The sequence below is a fragment of the Uloborus diversus genome, chromosome 1 (assembly GCF_026930045.1).
Source record: "Uloborus diversus isolate 005 chromosome 1, Udiv.v.3.1, whole genome shotgun sequence".
NCBI lineage: Eukaryota > Metazoa > Arthropoda > Arachnida > Araneae > Uloboridae > Uloborus > Uloborus diversus.
This window is the reverse complement of record NC_072731.1, coordinates 177,894,383-177,917,681: the sequence shown is the minus strand read 5'-3', so window position 1 is coordinate 177,917,681 and position 23,299 is coordinate 177,894,383. Positions and strand designations below refer to the sequence as shown.

The following is a 23,299-nucleotide window of genomic DNA, read 5'->3' as shown; positions in this document are numbered from 1 at the left end:
CCGCAGGAAAATATTCAAACTATTTCTTTCCATGCCGAGTTGTGTAGCAGCTCTTATTGCGGCGAGTGGTGGCCACACAAAATACTAATTTCTATCTCTTTTTATTGTTTGTTTGGTTTTAAAATGTAATCATCAATTGTACCATTACCACTCAACTGCGTATTAAATTTCATTCAACTATGATGCGTCCTTCATGGTTTTTGCAATTTTCGCAAACAGGAGTGTATGTGTTTACATGGGCAAAATAATCAATCAAACGATTGAACAAGTTAGTTCAAACAAAACAACTTAGTGTTACAACTTCGACAACATCCATGCGAAAATTATTTGCTTTATGAAAAACGAGTCACAAAACAAGAAGAAACGAAGAGACGAAGTCGTTAGAGCTAGGCCCATAGGCATCCCTAGCAAAAAAGGAATTATAAGAAAACGTGTTCACTACACCTTGCGGATTGTAGTATTTAATAGTAAGTGAAAAAGCATTTTTTAGGGCAACAGAAGTACAAAGTCAGCATGAACAAATTATCATGATTAAATTGGAATTCAATGTTTGGTACATAAACAAGGACATTTTCGTTTGTTTGATATGCCGCGAAGAAAATTACTGGCAACGTCAAATGATTAATTTTTGAAAGAAATGTTTTGAACACCTAGACGCCGCAACCAATTTTTCTGTGTCGTTTACCGTATTCTATTTTCTCTATACTAAATATAATTAAATAGATATCCAAGCAGAAACGTCGTTATTTTTTTATTGTTCATAAAACCCAACACTTTTAGAAAATTTTACAAACGTATTCATATCCAAAACTACGTGGATTACCGAGGTCCATCATATACAGACTTTTGTCTGTGTATGACGGACCTCGGAATATATGAACACATTCTATCTTGCTTTGAGTTTTTGAATTTTAAAACATTTTCAACCGCGTGTAATACGTTCTGAAAAACACCGATGAGAAACTATTCCTCATAAGATAATAAAAACAGATGAATGTTTTGCTTTTGCTAATTTTAATTTTTTTTTAGTTTCTAAATGTCAGATTCAATTTTTCTTTCACAATCAATAAATAAAACGGTTTATTTATATTTATTAACGAATTTTGAAAAAAAAAAACATTTTCTTTAAACTTTTTTACAGATAATTTAATAGATGAGAGGATCAAATTTCATAATCCACTTCCTGTAACATAATGAGAATTGTAGCTTAGAAAAAATTATTTTTCAAACACCCCCCTTCCACCCTCCTCCCTAAAAATGAAACCTTTGATCACGATGTATATTTCTTCCGTTACATTTTTCGCTCTTATCAAGCCCTTTCTTATCAGAAATCGTTCGAAATTACATTTCGAACTGCAAGCTTTCCATTTTCATATTTACCATTTATCTTACACAATATTCCATCTATTTTATCGAATGACGGTCTCCAGTTAACCTGCTTAAAGCACGAGAAGTTCCACCCCCTCAAGTGACGTATGATAAAGTAGTCTTTTTTCTCGACTTTACTACCTCCGCGCATAAATTGGAAATCATTTATTTCTATCCTACTTGGATTTTCATTTTCCCAATTTTAAAGGAAGAAATAGGAGAAAGTAAGAAAATCGTTTAAAATGTGACTGCAGTTTTCTCTAACATGCATAAAGTATCAAAGTATGTTGAGTAATAAGTATAATTTTAAAATTTAGTGTGCCAAAATGACCGACGGATCTACGTCTCTTCCACTAAAGAGCGTAACTACGCATTATCAATGACTGAAATCTTAAAAAAAAATTAATAAAAAATAAAGCGTTTATAAAAAACTTCTAGTGTTTTAAATATGACTTTTGTCAATTAATAAGTTATTGTTCTTAAGCCAGGGCTAAGGCAGAACTACATGCAATACACCGATTGCCAGGTTATGCCATCCAGAGACTGCAGTTTCGTCCTTGTTATGGACTTATCAGACTAGAATACACTTTAGCCTAGTTGGAGACAGACAGGAACGGATGCAAGGGAGGGACGATGGGAGCAATCGACACTCCCTTGAGGGACTCTACACCGGTAATTTTCCGAAAATGAAGTTCAAAAAACGCAAATTTAGACGAATTCATTGGTATTGGGAGAAGGGAGGTTTGGGTTTGAGACCCTATCCCGGAATTTTTTCTGAATTAGCGTCCAAAACCTTTGTGATCAATATTTGTAAATTATTACACATAATCGAAAGTAAGTAATAAAAATCCCTTGAAAAATTTCTGGATCCGTCCTTGGAGACCGATGTCATCTCATTGAAGTTGAGAGTTCCAACAAACTGATACTAACAAGGAGAGGTTACGGTCTCGGAAATTCAGATCGGGATGAGATTTGGCATATTAGTAGTATCCCTTAAGGGTACTCTCAGGGTAAAGTAATAAAGCGCACTAGCCATAAAATTCCGAGAAAACAGCCTTTAAAGATTTACGCGCAACTTATTAACTAGTAGAGATTGTTCGTAAACAAGCGCCCGGTGGTCATGTGGGCAGCGCGCTGGGGTTCCATGCGGTCAATCCGGGTTCAAATCCACTGCGAGTTTTTTCATTTTTGTTCATTTATAAAGTGACTATTACCGCTTTTTGCAGTTTGCAAAACTCTATTTACTATTCTCACAAACAAGTGATTACACATTTTTAGATATTATAAACTTTGACGAAGTAAATGATTTTTGCAATAAAAACATAATCAGTTTCTTTGTGGATGAGTAAGAATGTTGTTGTATTGCATATAAGCAGGTAGTCAAATTTAAAAAAAACCTAACCGTACTTAACGAGCAATGGTTTTGCTCCTTGATTCTGTTATTTGTAAATTTATCGTCTGCTGTATTTTTCATTGAATATTCAACTCTTTATTTTCCATCTATTATTGTTTGCAATGTTCATATTTGTTTTCATCATTAAATTTATTTATCGTCTGTACTGTATATTAGACTGGAACATTCTATACCGTGAAAAAGGATTTCAGTTTTTAAAATATTGTGAATCGAAATGGTCGGTTATTGAAGTAATCCTGAAACAAATAAAATCTGTTGGCAAAATGGATCAAAATTCATTGCACAAGGAATTGTTGAAGCAGAGATTAAAAGATGCGGTCGTTTATTACGAGAGCTTGCTTACTGAAAACCATTTGATTGCAGCAGAATCATCAAGTTCAATTTCTCATGAAGCAGTGTTAATGGGCGATGAAATTTATGAACGTACTATGGATATGCTGGTTAAAAAAATATTTGTAACTGATGACGAACTTGCTCATGAAAATGAAAACTGTGAGGAGGAACCTTTTGAGCAAGTCGAAATTCAAAGCTCATCAGCTGAATACGAACCAAAAGAGAAAAAAAGAAGAGAGGTAGAGCATCTTCCTTTGGATTACAAAATTAAAGTTGTGAACATAGCAACGGCTCACCCCTCATGGAATCTACAAACCTTACAAAAAAAAGGTTTAAAAAAAATGAATATTTATCGCAATGGGAGAAAGAAATAAAAAATGGAGGAAATCTATTAGATCAATACGATGTAATCAATTCTTGGACATATGATCGTTTTCTAGAAGCTCGAGAGAATTATCAACAAGTTACTACTCGGAACTTGCAACAGTGGGCTTTAGCAGCAGCACGACAGTTTACAGATTTTGAATTTAAAACATCTGACAGTTGGGTAAAAAAATTTCAAAAGGAAGCATGCCATTCGTCAGCGAAAAGTCACAAAATTTGTTTCAAAAAGAGAAACTGCGACGATCGAAGAAACTTTGGCTTCTGCAGACACTTTTGTAATCCAGACGCTAAAGTTGATACCGAATTTCAAAAACGATTATGTTATCAATGCTGACCAAACTGGTAAGTAATTAAAAACTTATTTTACAATCTTCAGACCAAGGGCGGATCCAGCTTCTGGTTTAGGAGGAGGTCATTTTCGGAAAGGGAGGGGTAAAAGGGTAATTTTTGTGCGAAATGGGAAATTTTTTTTCAAAATATGTCCCAAAAATGCAATTTTATTCTTTATTTGGTCATTTAAAAGATGGGTCATGACCCCCCCCCCCCACAACCCTCTCTCTGGATCCGCGCCTGATTTTGACAAAATATTTTAATTCCCATTTCCTTTTTCCAGGATGTCAGTATCAGTCGGCGTACAACAGGACTTTGGCTCGAAAGGGAAGTAAAACTATTTTCGTCAAAAGGCACGACATGAATAGAGCAATGCATTCATATACAGCTCAATATTCTTTTACCCTGTCTGGAAAAGTTCTGCCCTTTGTATTTGTTTTTTTACAAAAAGCAACTGGTATTTTTGGCCCCCGAATTCAAAAAACAATTGATAAATACTAACAAAAATATAAAAATGTCAAATTAACATCTTCGAAATCAGGAAAGGTAACGACAAGACTATACATCGAATTTTTAAACCGTTTGCTTGAAGTTTTATGTGGGAAAGGAAGAATTTCTATTGATTATCGACTCTTCGGGAGGACAAACAAAACCTGAACTATACGACCAAATTTTCCAGGATGATGAAAAATCTCCAACTTTTCAGTTAAAGGGATTCCACCAAAATGTACTCCACTTGTTCAACCTTGCGACGTCTATTTTTATAGACAGGTAAAGAATTTAGTAAAAAATATACATAATTGCGCGTTTCTCGTTGAAAATAATAGAGAAATAAATGCCCGTGAAGACTGCATAAAAATACAATCAATTGTCCATCAACTGTCATCGCCAATTTTTGATAAAATGATTCGATATACCTGGTATACTTCTAAACATTCTGACAAAAGAGAAATTTTCCTGAATGTAAATGAAGTATGTTTTCCAACGACTCTTTCACAAAAAAGTTGATCCTGTAAGCAATCTTCCTTTATAAATTGTGCGAGATATCAAAACAGTTTTTGTTTTCCATGTTTTTATGATAAATATCATTCTGGTGTATGTATATAAATAACAACTATATTGTTAAAAATCATCTATAAATTAAGCTCCACAGTAATTTTGTAGCCGTTGTAATTCAAATTTTAACTTGTATCGATTTAATTTATCTCCATTTTCTCTATTCAAGTGCTTTACGTGTTTAAAAATTTCGCATTATCTTCAATTCAAATTGTACAAAGCTGTAACAGTTACTTTATAAATGAACAAAAAAAAAAAAAAAACACTCGCAGTGGATTTGAACCCGGATCGACAGCATGGAAGCCCAGCGCGCTGCCCACATGACCGCCGGGCGCTTGGTTACGGACAATCTCTACTAGTTAATAAGTTGCGCGTAAATCTTTAAAGGCTGTTTTCTCGGAATTTTATGGCTAGTGCGCTTTATTACTTTACCCTGAGAGTACCCTTAAGGGATACTACTAATCTGCCAAATCTCATCCCGATCTGAATTTCCGAGACCGTAACCTCTCCTTGTAAGATGCTAAAATAAATTCAGAAGAAATAAAATGGAGGGAGTGATATCTTTCATTCGTGAAGCAAAGCTTCCAAGTCACGTGATAGATTTTAAAGCAAATCAGAGGAAGAAATCAGGTTTCTTTCGCTAGTTTCACGCAAAACATGTCACCCATTCGTCGTTGTTGAGTCACGTGACATGGCGTCTTTTCCTCCGCTTTTGTTAAGTCAATGATTGGACTTGCTTCCTCCATTTACTAATTCCTGCTTTAAGGGTTCAACACATCAATTGAAAGCAAAGTTTGGGTATTTAGAGCAGTAAGTCACCGCCCTTACGCCAGAGCTTAATCAGAACTATACAATGTACCGACAGCGTGGTTATGCTCTCCAGACAGTGAAGCTAAGTCTTTGTTATGTACTCAGAAGTGTGGAAAGCTTCAATGAGATGACGTCTGTCTCCAGCTTGATCACTGCCTCTTCCAAAGTGATGAGTTAGGGACAAAAACATAACAAGGACAAAATTAGTCTCTGGATGGAGTAATCAGGATGTCTATTTATTGGACGTTTATCGTTGTTCAAAATATAAAGCGAATGCACTTACGTACTCAAAAAACATTTTGTATGCCTGAGATTTTGAAATTTTAGAGAAAACTCATTTTAGCTCTGTTTCACATAAATCTCACTCTTTCGCAGTAATGATAATGTTTTCAAAGTGAAACTTTTTTTAAAACAGCAGAATTCTTTTTCAGCTAAAAGGAAAAATGATACATCTAAGTTTTCTCAAAATCATATTCAGAAATCCTTCTCTGTCTTATAGGAAAAAGTCTCCATCTTCAGACGTTTCCTATCGTTCTGAATTTCACTTTTATGAAATAAAAGGCTTTCAAATTCTTCCAGATATATAACGCATAACTTTGCAGATACTTTCAGTTCTAAAACTGAAGGGTACTAATGTCTGCAGTTATTTTCTTTTTCCAAGTTAAAGTAGCCATGCTTGCTCTAAATGGAATTGAAATTCTTAAAACCTTTAAATGCTAAACGCATTTGCATGCTCTACTCAAAAAGATCATCATTCATATTTTACTTTAGGTATTCAGTACATATTCTCTAAAATGTCACAAACAAGTTCATTTGAGATTCTAAGAACATTTTATTTATAAAACTTCTTCGCCATTTTTATTTGTACACCTTGTTCCGACTATGTTTAAGTATTTTTCGAATGAGAATAATTTTACTGCAGTAATAACTATAGTTGACAAAAGTACAAGAATATATTTTCTGTCGCTAAGTTGTGGTAGTCAGGAAAGTAGTAAAATAGGAGGGTCATGGTGATCATGAACCCTCCTCCCCTACACGGTCGACAATATTACAGATCCACATTGAGTTCAAGCACTTTATAAATGAAAATTGACCGATTGCAGAAACATATCCATTCATTAATTACTTTTAAAATCATAGGTAAATATTTTAAATTATGCTTCTTTTCATTGTTCTTTAAATAAATTTAACGTTTATGCTCCATTAGGTGCATTATTCCAGGTAGATTTGGTGCGTTTTATTGACAACCGAGCAGTTTCACGAATTTTTCGAACTTAAAATCGCAGATTCGTTAATTGCGGGGTCATTAATCAGCATAACTCCCCTCATAATGGTAGTCTGTATAATCCCCTAGTAGTATTTGTATAGCACAGTGAATTGGTTTTATCATTAGAAAAAAAGAAAAGAATCTTCAAACTCATAAACCTATTAGTAACACATTTATGGCATGAGGGGGTACTAATCATAATGATCACGGATTTATCCTGAGCATGCTATAAAGTTAATGTGATGTTTAATTGCTTATTACGAGTATATTGGCAGTCTATTATTTAAAATTAACTCTAACAATGCATGCACAAAGCAGCAAATTTAATATTGTATAACGCAAATTTTACTCGACGCTTCTGTAAAACCTGCAGCTTCAAGTATCATGATAGAAAATGCAAAGAATCAGCGTTTCTGTATTTTTTGTAAATGTCCTTCGAGGAGAATTTGAAAGAAAGTTCTGTAATTTTGGTAGGGGGAAGGGAACTAGTTGAAAAAAATGGAAAATAAACTGTCAAAATTTTTTGTTTACATAATTTAAGTAAACGTAGATCTTTTTGACTAAGCAATTATTAAGGTTTTCAATTTAAAAATGATATTAGGTATCAACTTGTTATAAAACACATGACTTATAGAAAAGATCTGTGTAACTTTCAATCCTGCTAGGGGTTGTTTTTTAAACTAGCGAGGGCGATTTGTGAGTGTAAAAAACGAATTAAATCCACGATTTTTTTCATTGAGAACGATTACTTTCTTTGCTTAAATTGGTCATAAAAGACAGTACTCAAATATTTACATAATTTATGGTGTAGTATCATGCTTCATCGAAACAAAAAAATGTTGATTTCTCACCTGAAACAAAAAAATTAGCAGAAATCAAAAAAGTTCTCATTTCTTTTAGACTTATTCCTCATAAAAACATAAAAAACTTCTAAATTTGAAAATATTAATAGTACCAATATTAATTCTTTAAAAAACTTTATAAAAATTGAAGTCTGAACTATGCCTTATCAATGCCTTATCAATGTAACGTGTCTAACTCTTGAGCCAAAAAAAAAAACAAAAAAACAATCAAATAAAACTAAAGCACATAAGTTTTGTCATAATCGGAAGAGAAAAAAAAGAATCACCCTTTTGAGAAAGCTAAATCATAGCAATCAGCAAGAAACACTAAGGAGCAGGTAGTAAAATACCACAACCTGCCTCGGGAAAATGTCACTTTTAGCCCCAATGCCTGAAAAAAAAATTAAGCAAGGATATCAAGTAAACTTAGACATGTCACAAAAAAAACTTATATGTCACACCAACACTCTGAATTGGTTTTATAAAACACGATGCAGAACAATGTTACTAAAAAATGAAAATAACACAAAGCATGAAATTTTTATAGCACCTTCCTTTATCTCCTCTGGCAAAAGTGGGAGGGTCACCGGCACCTGTTCCGGTTTAGCCGTAGGAAGCTAGATAAATTTTCTGCTTTTGAATTTGCTATAGTGTCATTTGTTGAGTCACCATTGCCGATGAAAAACCTATAGCTGTCACAGTCAGTTCCAGTCCCTCTTCTTCAAAATGCTATCTCGTACTATGGTCGACAAGATACCTCAAATTGCGCCAGATTTCTGACTGGAATTAATCTACACGTGCAGATGGAGCGCTTGTTTACCTGATGATGGCTGTAGAATAAAAAAACAGCACAGCAGAAAACACATAGAAAAGTTTTTCCAACCCGATTTCTCATTGATATGTACCTGCGAATGCATGGACGGAAGAAATATTCATTTTGACAATCCTCGACTTCATTATCACGAGTTTTCTCGTGACGTCTGCATGTGTGCATTTATCTCGCACTACCCAAAAACGTGGAAGGTCATGCAAAAATGTTCAATATTTTGAAAATGAAACCTGAAAATACTTTTCTGCATTAGTTGGGGATAAACCAAGCATGTAATTACATATAGTGTTTTCTTGCTTACTCTAAGCACAACTATAACGTATTTATATTTTTGTAAACGTTTCATACAGTTTTGTGCAATTTTAGATCGCACGCGCTCAAAAAACAAAAAAAGTTACGTTTTTACACTCGAAAGTAATTTTTTTTTACGCTTGCCATAGTTTACCTTAGAGTAAGAACTAGAAAAAGAAGCGAGGAAGTCCAATCATTTGCTTATCAAAAGTTGAGGCAAAGATCATACGTCACATGATTTATCCACAACGACGAATGATTGACACGTTTTGCGTGAAACTAGAGAAAGAACCCTGATTTCTTCCAATGCTTTTCTTTAAAATTTATCACGTGACTTTGGATCTGTGCTTCACCAATGAGTCATCACTCCCTCCTAAAAGCTATATTCATTGAAGAAATGTTTCTAACGCTCGTACATGAGCGCAGACACCCATTATTTCGAATTATTAAAAATATCGATTATTTACTAGACGTAAAAAGAAGTACTGTGGGACCCACGCCAGATTTTTTAGTAGTATAAATATTTAAAAAAAGTTTTGAAAAATCTATGTTTTTTAAAAACCTGTATTGGGGTAAGAAAATGTTGTTTTATCATAACGTTTACTGAAAAGAAATGCAAGCAAAAGTTCCACTTTAAATGTCCAAATAAACATCAAAGTACGCTAGTTAGAACTTTTAGAAATTCATTTTTAAACGTAAGAGAATGCATTGTTTCCAAAAACACACTTCCATCAAGCGTGATTTAAGTTTGGTAAAAGGAAGCACATCTTCAAGTCATTTCCCCCGTTTAGACAAATAATAAATATTTTCTGCCGTTTTAATATCATTTGTCAAATGGAATTATTTTTGAAAAATGGTTCTTCATTACTTACATGCTCTTGAAAATAAAAGGAATAAAAAAAATAAATATCTCTTTAATAAAATAATGATTTTTTTAATTTTTTTTTTAGAAAGCAAGATATTGTGATTTTATTGATTCCTATGATATGTTTTTCTATTTTTGTTTTTGTGCTTGTCCTTATTTCCGATGTTTGACTGATTCAAGAAGAATATTTCATTTGACAAGTTAATTCTCTTTTCTCTTTATTTCAAACGCATCGAGAAACTTTGAATCGTTACTTTAACCTTTAAAAACAAAGATTGTTTTATTGAAAAAAATAAAGTGACACCAAAACCCATAGATGCGAAAAATATTGCAAAAGTTAAAATAGTAAAAATACGAGTAAGTAAAATAAAATAAATATTCTATGAAATATTTTATAGATATGCATTTAATATTAATGTTAAAAAAAGATTAGGATTTCGTTCTCTTCTTTTTTGCGTGATGAGACAAGCCAATTCAAACACTATTTTGATTGAGTACCATGCTGCGTACAGCTACTCGATTAAACAATGTTTCTGGAGATAAAAAGGAACTTTTTTTCTAACAATTACTATTCTTAAAATTTTGTTAATCACTGATTCTGACAGAAATAAAGGCTAAACATTTAAGTGCTTATTGTTAGTCAAAAAAGTTAACGAACTATGCAAAAGGTAGTAAATTTTCGTTACCTTTTGTTGGCGTTATTGTATATTAGTGAAACTCAATCTGTTTCCTATGGTCCCTTAGAGATCACCGGGGTTTGTCGGAGGTCCTGCAAAAACTGAAAATCATAACAAGCTTTTGTTTTTGCTTTCGCAAGTAATGGGGTTATTTCCATCAGTCAAAAGTACTACTTTTAGTCGCTGAAGTTGATAGAATGAGCCAGCAAAAATAACATGGAGTAAAGAAAATCTTTTATTTTCAAAACGATTAATTTTAATTATTTTTTTTCATGTCCGATTTTTCAAATGAGGCGTGATCTTTATGACGTCACTAGTGATGAACTTTGGCGATTATTCCACTGGCGCGCTGAATGCTGACGCTTGCTGTCTACCGCGCTTCTAGGTTATGATAATTCAGAAGCGAATTAAATATTGCACTCTGCGGAAATGACACCAGTGAATCGCATTTCATCACTTGTGATGTCATGTGCAGAAACGTAAAAAAGGAAATTGAATCCGCTGAAAAAGAAACTGTTAAAAATATTAAACTTTGCAAATTATTTTAAGAATGGTTAAATCCTGTTTTTAAGCATGCTTTTTCAGAAAAAAAAATACTTTTTAAAATTTCGGAAACGACTCCATTGTAGTTTGTATTCACCTTGGAAAAAAAAATACAAGAGTTTAGCCACCCTACTGTAGAAATTCACTGTAACTTTTATTAACTGCTTATTAAGGATAGCGTAAAACAGTTGCCAAGTCTAAGCAGCCGAAGAGATTTGAAAAAAGTAATAGAGTTTCTTCGCTATATTTTCTCAAGTCGTAAAAACTTCCTTGAAAAGACAAGTTTAAAGCACCTTCTTTTAATGTTTTAAATTAAGAAATATAGTGTCAATTAGAGAACAACAAGTTCAGCTTTCTGTGAACTTTTATCAATCAAAATAAGCAGATTAAGCAGAAGTAACAATAAGGTTTTAAGACATGAGCATCGGTATTACAAGGGCAAACAACACTCCCATTTTTTGTCGAATGTCTTTTTATCCATTAAAACGTTACATTTTTCATCGTAACTACGACACACATGCCTGTATGTTTTACTGCCCTTTGTGATTTTACATTATGTAATTACTTCTTAAAAGTACAAGAAAATAGATAAAATCTTCAAATAGTTTCTGATGTATAGGATGATACGTTTCACGGATCACGCAATTGGATTTTCTTACCGAAGTCATAAATATAATTTAGCATTAAATTCGTTTGGAATTGTTAAGTCATTTGATTGAACGTTTTTTTTTTTTTTTGAAAAAAAAGTAAACAGTAGTAGTAAAAAATCTATGAACCGGAACATATGGATCGACGGCCACACGACTTCGGTGTCTGATCGTAAAAAAAATAATACACGTCAAACGCAGTGACTATTTAAAGAGCATTTCAAACAACAGAAAAGCTTATTAAGTGCACAAAGATGCCAGTTGCTTGTCTAGTGAAACTACTTTTAAAAATGTATCTTAAACCGGATGGAACTTGCCCTTCCTATGCTAGACAAAATTATAGACTCATTTTTTTTTTTCATTTTAGCCACAACTCAACTAAGTTTTACTTCTTTGAAATATCGATGAATAATTGAAAAAATAGTCGTACATTCAGTATAGATCATAAATTGAAAGTAACAAGCAATTTAATTAATAAAAACTTGTAACCTAATTTTTCTATAATTACGTGAAACCTGGATAAAGTTTGAAACTCAAAGGTAAACATTTATGGATTACAGAAAAATTTTGTTCAAAGAACTCCATTTAAAGCCATTAAGTGAATCAATTATGCCTTTAGTAATCATTAGTTACTTCATTTTTAAAAATAAAAGACAAACAATAAAAATGTAAATTTGAAATTAAAAAAATGTGTGCATAAATCCCTAAATTTCAGGTGTTCTTCCAATAAATGTTTTTTTTTTTTTTTTGACGAAAAATTTAACAAAAATAGCTTTGTTGTTAGATATTGTTAGTTCCTTTTCTAAAAAGTATTTTAAACGACATATACAACTGATTACAAAAAATCTGTCAAACTGCTAGTTTCTAAATAAACACATTTTCCCAGTTTACTGCTTTTTGCTATAATTTTTGTTCAAAGAACACCTTTTAATTGTCTGATTTAATAGGTAAAACTTTTTGAGGCTCTTACATGCACGTTTTTATTTAAGTGAGGCATGATTTGCTGTTCTTACCATCAAACTCAAACAAGTTTGAAATTTTGGCTTTTGCTTGTACAAAACGACGAGTGGTCAAAATTTTACTTCCGTTAGACATGCTGAAGACACCAAAAGCGAAATTTATATTTTACTTAAATGTTTCAAGGGGTGGGAAAAACTACGATGAAGGATCCATTCCCTTATGGGGGGAAAGAGAAGGGGTCGTCATTCGGAAATAAAACAGCAGGATCAAAAAATTTTTTAAGCACAGTGTCAAACACCAGAGCGTCTTCTAGCAGAATGTTAAATACTTGAAATGAGCGTTGAGATGTGAGCTCCTGAATTATTATCAAAGTTCGAAAACCGTAGTACCGTCGCTGAAGTTTTGGATGAACATTTTTCGTTCTTTTGTTTTACTGTTTGTTCAAATGACTTTTGCACAGAAAATAATTTCTTTAGTTTTATGTATTAAGTTACAATATACCATGTGAAATAAATTTTAATTAGAGAAATTAGCTGCATCTAATGATGACGTTAATTTTTTCCTTGTTTTCCAGCGAAAAAAAAAACCGCTTTTACCTGAGGACCACCCAAAATTTAAAATTTCAGGAGTACGAGTTTTTGCTTTTAGTTCATATTTTTAAAGTTTATAATTTATTTTGGAAAATAAAGCAACTAACGATCATTAATGGCACCATTGATGCCTTTTATGACTTTAAATAGACACTTTCGAGCAAATTTTTTACCGTAATCCAAGATTATTTATCTTAGCGTTTATAATTTTGTCCATGCTTAGCGTAATGATAGAATATTCAAGTTATAAGATTTTAAAATTAAATAAATTGTTTGACTTCATCAATGATAAATTTAGGAGATTTTTTCGAATTATTTACCTTTATTTTAATAAAAAACCAAATTGAGTTAAGTTCTGATTAAAACAGACCTAAAACAAGATAGATTTTCCGATTCTATCTACCAGTGTATATTCTGATGATTGAATATATTTAAAATTGTTAGAGTTGTGGAGGGTGTTTTTTAAACGAAAATAATATGCTGAATATGTGATTTTAAAATTAAACAGTTGTTTTGTGCTACTCTTACCATCATATTTTCCTTAAATATAAATTTCACTCAGTTGATTAAAGTAATAAGATGAATTCATTTATTGTTTAATAAAAATAAGCGTGTATTATGTATGTTAATTTTTCATAAACTACATCTATTTTTTGTGCATGATTATAATTTTTATCTCATGTAATTTAATAGTTATGCACAATACGTTTCAATACTTTTCAGGTGACAAAGCCGAAATTAAGGATACAATTCATTTAAATCAATCTACACGGCAATATGCAACTATGAAAAAAGCACTCTATATTGTCTTCGTGGAGAACCACTGTGATGCGCTCAACGTTACGAACTTTGAAAATCAATCATCGATAACTATCGTCCAGCAATGCATCTTTTTGGAAATTGTAAGTGTTGCTAAATATTTTAATATTTTTCATGTAGGGGTAACGTTTTCACAAACTACTGAACTGATTTCAGAGCTGTTGCTTTTAGCAGTCCAAATTAAACTTTCAGAAATTTGTCTGTTCATGTACTCTTAGTTATAATTTAAATATTCAAGTTCCGCATGAAGGTTTTAATGTTAGAAACTTCAAACAAAGAATAAAACTTACGTTGTTTTTAATGTCAGAATTCAGTTCCATGTTTATGAGTGATTAGAACAAAATGCGCTATGATTTTGTTTTTTTTTTAACCGTTTCACGTTTGAAAATAAAATTATTCATAAAAAGAATTCCATTAGAAGTAAAAACTGATTTTATTCAAACTCATTTTTGAATTTAATTGGTTACTCAAAAAATAAGTTTCTATCTACCTTTGAATGCAAGAATTAAACAGTCTTCAGTCAAGTTTATAGCGCTCTTTTTCCGAAACTTGTTTATTAGTTCTTTAAATGAACTGAGCTTTCTTTAAAGAATAGAATCTTAATAGAATATTGCTCTACCAAAAATTTATTTCAGGAAAAATAACATCGATTGCTCATCCTCGAGCTGTAATTTTGGGAAGCTTCCAATTCAGTTCAGGATTCAACTTCAATTCCTCTTTCTTCACGCTTTCCTTTCCCTTTTGCAATTTAGTGCTTTAAACTTTCATGTGTAATTATTTAATAACTATTTGAAAGGTTTTCAAATTTTTTGCTCCAATTCAAGAAATAACTTCAGCTTATACTTAGAACCAATTTATAGTTCCAGTGTAACTACTCCAGTGTAGATTGCTGTTTCGGGCATAATTATACTTCCTTGTCATAACATAAATTAGTTAGCAACTACTTTTTATGTTCTCTTTAATCGGGCTAAATCTGCTTTTAAAAATACATGATCAACTATTGAAAAAAAAAATACAGATTTCATTGTTTTTTCTAATGAGTGTGACACTTGTAAAAGCCCTGAAAAGGCTTCTCAAAAAATAAATGATTTTAAATTAAAAAGCATAAAAATGCATAAAATAAAAGAAATATATAAATTTGTATAATGTGTGCGGGTTGTGTGCATACAGCTACGAGCAGTAGGCATCAAAGCATGTTTCTCTGAATAGAAAGCCACGACTATTATCAGCAAACTGCACATCCTTATTTGCTGCATCCTTTTTATCTAAAATGGCAATTAGCTCAAATAACCGTAGACATTTTTTTCCTAGTGTGAGTACGTGGTAAAGATAAATTCTGAAATATAAGTGTAAACATGTTCTCATGCCAAAACTTGGCATGCGAATATTAGTTTAGCATTGTAATAAGTACTAGAATCTAAAGTGATTAAAGCAACGTTTAATTGTCCGCCATAAATGTTCAAGATTAGAATATATTACATTAGGGATGTATAACCTAATGTCATATATTCTAATACTTTTGGATATATTTGGATATACTTTTGGAAGCTACTTTGGAATGCACGTTTGGATATACTTTTGGAACCTAGTATGCGTTATGTATACAGTACGATCTTGATTTTCCGGCCTCGTTTATCCAGATCATTCCGAACAGCTTAAATTTTTTTTTATCTTCACGTAAATAATATTTTAAAATTATATTAGTGAATAATACGTCCACCAAACATCGTTTTTTAAAAAATTATTTTGATCAAATGTTAAATGTTTGCGAAACAATCCCATGTAATTTGGTTATGATGCATTTTTTTTTTTTTTTTTTTTTTGCTGTAATAAAATAAATGTTTGCTTCTTAAACAAGTCTTCCTTATCACACCTATTACTTGGGATTATTCGAATTTTCGTTTAACCGGCTTGCCTTTGGTTCCAGTTAGTCCAGATAAACTGTATGTGTGCATAATGCAGTTGGCATAAAGCAAAATTTTACTCCCGAGAACTTCAGGAATTTTTCTTCATGTAGAAAGGGTCACTTGATTCCCTTATTTCTAACCAGTACTTTATTTATAATATTCAATTTATTTTTGAATTTATAAATAATGACAATTAGGATTTGATTTTAAGCACCACGCAATGAGAAACAAGATTTTTTTTTGTGTCTAATTGAAAATTACTAATATGTATTTTGTTACTAACACGAAAAGTTTAATTGCACCTTTAAATTAGTAATATGATTGGTTGTAAGTGCAGGTTTGAGCAAAAATAGGGAGTCAGGGGGTATTACCCCCGACATTTTTCTGAATTATAGTTGTAAACGAGCTGATGTGTGCATCACATGACTTCCTTTTACAATAATTTAATGATAATAGTGCCTTGGAGCCTTGGACTTGGGATAAATACATACGGACGTCACGAGAAAACTCGTTGTAATCAACTAGGGAATCGTCAAAATAGATATTTCGGGTGTCTATACGTTCTTAGGCATATATCCACGTGTGGTCGGGTCAATAAAAAAACTCAGTATTCATTTGGGGGCGAGCAAAATTGAAGTTACGGTGAATTTTCAAGTGATTTTTTTTTTTTTTTGCGAATACAATACTCTTCCTTAGTACAGTACAGTCTTAGTACAGTAAAATTAGACCAAAAAATAGCCAAACTCAAACATCCAAAAAAAGTTTAAACCTCTTGCAAATTACTTATCTGACCCGCAAGAAGGGATAAAAAGTCCTAGCAGTTTGCGTGCCGCGTTTGGGGAGAAAGGGGGAGGGAGGGCGAAATAATCCTCTTTGTAAAAAAAATGATTTTTATTACTTAAAAAAGTTTCTCAAAAATCGCAGAAACCACTCTATAATTGTAATGTAATAAACTCTAACAAAAATGCTAATTAATCGGGGTGCGTAAGAGTGGGGGGCACAGATTGCGTCATTGGAATTTTAAGGCAGTTTTTTTCAAGGGTTATTTTTTTTTAAAGGGCTTTTATTCTGGAAGGGTACTCCGTAACACTTGAGGGGTGTGCCATTGCTTCGGGGGGGGGGGGGGGGGCGTTATTTGCATTCTAAAATCAACGATTGCATCACGAAAAGATTTTACGAATTTCAAACTTTTTCGAAGTACGAAATGCCTCACAATGATATAGTAATGTCAGAAGGCTCATCCTAAAATGATCTAAGCGAGCTCAGTAATCAATTTAGTTGTGACTGGAGTTATTTAACTGTTTAGAGTGCTGGAGTAATATCTGAAACTAAATCCCTGTGCTACCTAATAAAAAATCCAAATTGACTGAAATTTCCCTCCTTCTTCTTAAATAATTCACCTCAAATTTTCCACAATCTTTTGCCATCACGGTAAGTGATGATAAACCAAAATCGACAATAGTGAGACGGGCAATGTTGCATTTCTGCACCCTCTAAGTTGGTGGAAGTTCTCGTTTTCAAACACCAAGCTACCTCTCTTTTTCGCAGCCGGTTATGTGAATAATGCTAAATATGCGCACATATACTTGCAACATTATCTGACTCAGAATTTTGAGTACGTTATGCGATAAAGAAAATTGATAAGGGTGTTACGTCAGGCTACCCAACGATCCAACGCAGTGACAAATTTTGGTGGTCCAGAACCTGTAGTGATTCAACGATGGAACAAGTTTTGATGGGAGCAATGAGCAATACACTAGTATAATGCTAAATATTTACACCTTTTTGTTACTCGGTTTGAAGATCACAATCCGTTTCTAAAGCCACTAGAAATGACTTCCCTCTCTACGGGTATTGACCAAAGTTGGTAGTGGTATTGCTCGTTCATATTGGTCGGTCGCTGATAATAAGGTGAGTTGCGATGATGCCTTTAACGTTGCAGTAGTAACATAAAAGGATATTGAAGGAAAAACATTTAGTGGCATTTCTTTGTAAAGGAACTATGCAGTTAAGTCGTAGCTTCTGTTAAGAAAGTAGTTACTATCTGTAAAGATGTGTAAACCCAAATCATATTTTACACCGAACGGTAAGTACACTAGGCAGTAAGGATATAATAACAAATTGCGAAAACTTCCAGTACTTATTCGCTGATCACCCGTAAGTATTCGATGAATCTGGTTTCATAAGGAAAGAAATCCTGTATCGTTAAAGTGTTACTACCTGAAACAAAAGATCCATCCACCATCACAAAACAAACAGCTGGTGTCATATATGTTCTAGATGGAAGATACCTTCTCCATCACTTTTTTTTTTTTTTTGGTAATGATCCGCAATCTTCAAGGAAAAATGCCAGCAATGGAGTGTATATGTCACTTACAAATATGAGAAAGTTAGTGTCATTTTCGCTGAATACAAAGAAGGAGGAAACGCCACAGAAATATCATCTGCGTCCTATTACAACAGCCAAGCCTTCTGCTCTAGAAGACTTTCTGTGCCTCATATCTTGTACTTGTTTTGAGGAGTTCATTGGATATATAGATATAGTAAAAGTTTGAAATGTCTAAAAATGGTCTTAAGTGCTCAAGCATATGCACAAACTGTGTTAGACATAGCTTCCACAATAACGATTTTGCCGAGGATCTAGATACCCAAAAAATATCTTAATAACGAAGACTTTTTGTTACAAGCTTAGAAGAAATCATTTGAAAACTTCAGTTCTGACGGAAAGTTAATCTCAATCTGATGACGTATTTGAGGCATGCATGCTAGTAATGAGGTAAACTAAGAATTTTAAATACTGCAAAACAGCAATATAGTATGAGGAGAGAAAAAAAAATCAGCGTACTTTTCCTGACCATTTAATCAATTGTCCCACCAGAGAGGGGGAAGGGGTACTCTTAAAGTACATTATTTTGTTTTGGGAGGTGAGAAACTGTTCTTGTGAGATGGATTGGACAGTCTTGATTTAATGCATTTTAAATTTGCATGAAATAATACTTGTACTTGAAATGGAAAGGGGGGGGGGTATTATTGTATTTGGGGAGAGGGTGCTGTAACTTTGGGAGGAGGTGCCTCATTACTCTTTGAGGATGGACACACTTGATTTCTAACTTTCACTTTGCATGAAATAATATTTCCACTTGAAATGTATGGAGGGGGTTTAGGGGTCCTACTTCGTTTTACGAAGAGAAGGGGGCTCTGTAGCGTTGGTGGGGTGTGCCATCCCTCTTGAGGAGTAAAAACCTTTAATTTAATGCTTTTAAATTTAGTAGGCATAATATTCCCACTTGAAATGCACTTTAAAAATTCTGAAAAAATACCCAAACTAGTAATTTTTAAATGCCCTCCATTTCGGAACCCGACGCACAATGGGGTGGGACCTTTTATTTGTTCTTATTAGGAGGGTAATGAACAATTTGGCTCTGCTTTAGTTTTTTTTTATGTTTGGGTCCGCTCTCTAATTTTACTGTACTATGTGTTAAAAGAAGTAAAAAACTCAATTTTAGACGATTTTTGGTGATGTTAACGAGAAAAAAAAGTTTCGGGACACCACCTCCGAAAACTTTTCTAAATTTAGGTTTATAAAACGTAATTGTAGTCCGCTTATAAGCAATAGGTTCAAGGGAGCACCCGTGGCAATTTTGCAATAGTGTAGCTTTAAAAACGAACTTTTAGACGATCTTTGGTAACGATGAGAACAAGAGAGGTTCGGAGACTCAAGGAATAACTCCTCTCAATCTTTCAAAAGTGTAGCTTTAAAAACACACATTAATTAATTTTAGGAAATGTTAGGAACAGGGAAAGTTCGGTAGTCTTTCCCTGGAAAATTTTCGAAATTGAAATCTCGAAAACGTGATAGTATTGACCATCTTTGTAACGAATGGAAAGGCACGAGGTTCAGGGAGTTCAGAGAAACACCCCGGCTTTTCTCGAAATAGTAGTTCAAAGAACAATTTTAGATGTTATTTGGTGATATTAGACGGAGGTGAGGTTAGCGACTCAGTAAGTATTTCGAAATTGCAGTTCGAAAACCACTAGCTTAGATACTCTTTGGTGATGTTAGTAGGAGGTTTGTCTATCGGCTCACATAAAGTTTCCGAAGATTTTAAAACCCCATTTTCAGGCAATCTTTGATGAATGATATTTTTGCAACTTCCTTTTTAATATCAAAGAAATTGAAAATAAATGAACAACTTTGTCTTTTTGCTGTCCCCTGGTAGTGATGTCGCCCGCGGCAAAGGTTCCTTCGGTGGGTTAACTGACCTTAAAAAGTTCACTGGTAACACATTTTCGGCAATGTTGTTAATTAAGAAGGAAAATCACGCTTTTTGCTGGTTTTAATTAGAAGGAACAACGCAATCTTGAAAAAGCCTTAATCCGAACATGCCGAAGCTTCTCCCACAGACACACCAGTTGCAAAACACTGGATTAGAGTGAAGAAAATTGAATTAAAAAAAAGCGCCCTTAGCCAACTTAAGACACTTCGATGAGGCAGCTTTGGCTTACTAAGGAATATAAAATTTAATTAAATACATAAACAATACATGACTGCTTCATAGCTCTTGTAAATTCAGAGAAGATATAAAAATAGATTCGTATTATGGTACTTGATACATGAATTATTAATCTTTGGTTTTTAATATTTAGTTTGAAATCAAGTTTCACAAGCCTTGCCTGAATTCACGAATTTCAGTCAAAGATTTTACTTGAATAGTTGTCACAAATGCAAAGCAATATTATCCTTACTATGTCTGCATATGCTAGGTATTTATTTAAGAATAGGGACTTCATAGAAGGAAATGAAGGAGGTTTAAATACTTTTTACGACTATTTTCATAAATCCATCTCATCATAAAAGCAGATTGGCTATCGTGTTGTGTCATCAGTTACTGGTACATGAATGAACCAGCCATTTTTTTATATATAAGTGTTTTTAGAGTATGAAAATCTGACAAATGAATAAAAGCAGTGTCACTGCTCCGGAAAGCTTTTTATTTCATATGACTCATGAAGTTTTCCTTGTTCTATTACAATAGAAATTACTTTCGATTTCCTCCTTAAGCACGAAGAACCCTGCGTGCAAGTGAACATTAAGTTTTGCATTATTCTTAACACACAATTAATCTTTTCTTTGCAAGCAAGTCTTTTGAAAAGTTATGATTACCATAATGTGTATTTGCAACATTTTACTTACTTTGAAATAATGTCTCTTTGATTAGAAACAGAATGAGTTGAAAGATGTATTAAAGAATTTCTTCCCCATTTTTTTTTTTTTTTTTTTTTTGAGTATCATAAAAAACTTTGTTAAATGTAGAATTATTGCATTATTTTTTTCTAATAAGAAGAAACGTGTATCTTGTAGTAGAATAAGTGTGATTATTGCAGATTTAGAAACTGGTACGTTTTTAAACTACTCTTGTCACTATTTATTTACTTAGCTACTTGGTTTTTGGTCTAAGGTTAATGCTGGTGCAGTTGGATACAAGACATACCCGGAAAGTCATTTCGCCCTTTATCACTCCTCTAAGACTTAAGCGGTCGGATATATGAATTGATAAAAAGAGTCTGCACGATATCCAGGGAGAAAAGTATTAACAGTATCCATTGAGGCAGCGAGAAGCAAAGGGATGTAAGTGAACATCTTCAAGTTTTGAGTGAAACGCGTTTAAAGATCCAGTCCAAGGTAGGTTTTCATTGAAAAGTTTTTTAAATAATACTGTATAACAGCGTCTATCAGGGACACTAGTACTATCTATAGCACTAAAACAGAGGCGAAGTTGATCTACAATTAGTACTGGTTATCTCCAAAATTTTTAATTTTGGCACTTATATGTCTTTGCTTGTCACTGCCTCAATTGTCAACCGCGATGGGCGGTATTGAGCCACCCTAGGGGAGAACGGCGGTTAACGAGCAATGGGGGGGGGGGGGGGCAGCAACCCTAGTATTTAAATATAAATAGAATCTAATGTACTGGGTTTAAATAACGAATTTGTTTAATATTAGTTTTATCTGAGCACACACATTGCGTGAACCATAATCAAAGTTCCTGGTTAAACTTCGATCATAACACGAAAAGTGCGATGTAAACCAACGTAACCGGTTGACACCGAGTCTTTTGTCCCGCCCACGTCAGTCATCGGTGACTGAAAAAGTTCTTTTCGTTTCAACCGCGGCTTTCATTATTGACTGAAAGTGTAAAATTCGATATGAAACTTAAAATCATTGTTAGTCGTTTACTATCGTGTGACTAACGTACGAAAATATTATTTTTGAAAAACATTGATGGACTTAGTTGACATTTTCAAAACATAAAAACGGTTCATTATTTCCCGTGCGTGCCTTAAGCGTGTAGCCTGGTTTGGGACTCTATAGAAATGCTAGTGTTTTTTAAAGTGCTAAACGAAATTTTCTTAAAATACTAAACACAATTTTAAATACTTATTGGTAGAGTAAAACTCAGCAAAAAAAGTTGATGTGCCCTTTTCATACACTATACTTCGCATCCACGCAAAAAATTGTGCTTTAACATGTTTCTTTTTTATAACTGTTGATAATATAAGTGAACAACTGGTGTGCAATTCTTTACAAGTTCGTAAAATAACTATAACATCCGGAAAGTATATATCATTCTGGAGGTTATTCTGGGAAAAATTATATTTCTTGTCGCAAAAAAAGTCGGACTCAATTTGGGAAAATCAAGACTCAATGTAATAGTATATTATAGGTTAAATAAATACCTTTGTGCATAAAATGTAAAATAAGAAATAACAACGTCAAATAGCACAAATTGCAAGTTACTGCAGATACTTGTTTCGGCGTTTCAAAAAACGCCCTTTTCAATGTTTCATCCATAAGCTCATTTCGTAAGAATTGTAGATGATTTCGAAGAGCAATTGAAAACATGTCTGCAATAATCTGCAATTTGTGTTATTTGAAGTTATTTATTATTTTACAGCATATTATCGGTCTATGGATTTTATGCAAGGCAAGAACATGTTTTCAGTAAAATACTATAAAATGAAATTTGTTTTGAGTAGACGAGAGAAAAATCTGAGGATCGGTCTTCTTTTCTTCGGACTGGTAAGGTCCGCTGGACCACTGGTTAAGAATCACTGCTATAAACTGTTTAAAAATTAAAATGCGTTGAAGAACACATACAACCAACACTCTTTTCGCTTAAACCATTTTTAGAACGAACTCCTTTCAGCAGGTTGCATATTTCACATTATTTTTCATTTATAACGAAGTTCTTCATTTCCTTTCAAAAGCCATTAAATAAAACTGAAGATACGTGTTGTAAAACATTAGAATCAGCAAATGGTTCTTGGCATCATAATCAATTCATCAGACAGTTTCCTGAAAACTC

General features: G+C 33.1%; 1 protein-coding gene across 1 annotated transcript in view; it reads left to right on the top strand.

The window, feature by feature from the left end:
• The window catches only part of LOC129233660 (leucine-rich repeat-containing protein let-4-like), a 196,019-nt gene that overhangs the window by 110,183 nt on the left and 62,537 nt on the right, over positions 1 to 23,299 (top strand). Inside the window, exon 2 of the mRNA XM_054867639.1 lies at positions 13,930 to 14,108. Coding sequence (XP_054723614.1) covers positions 14,090 to 14,108 — 19 coding nt within the window. The 5' untranslated portion in view covers positions 13,930 to 14,089. The remainder of the gene's footprint in view (positions 1 to 13,929; positions 14,109 to 23,299) is intronic.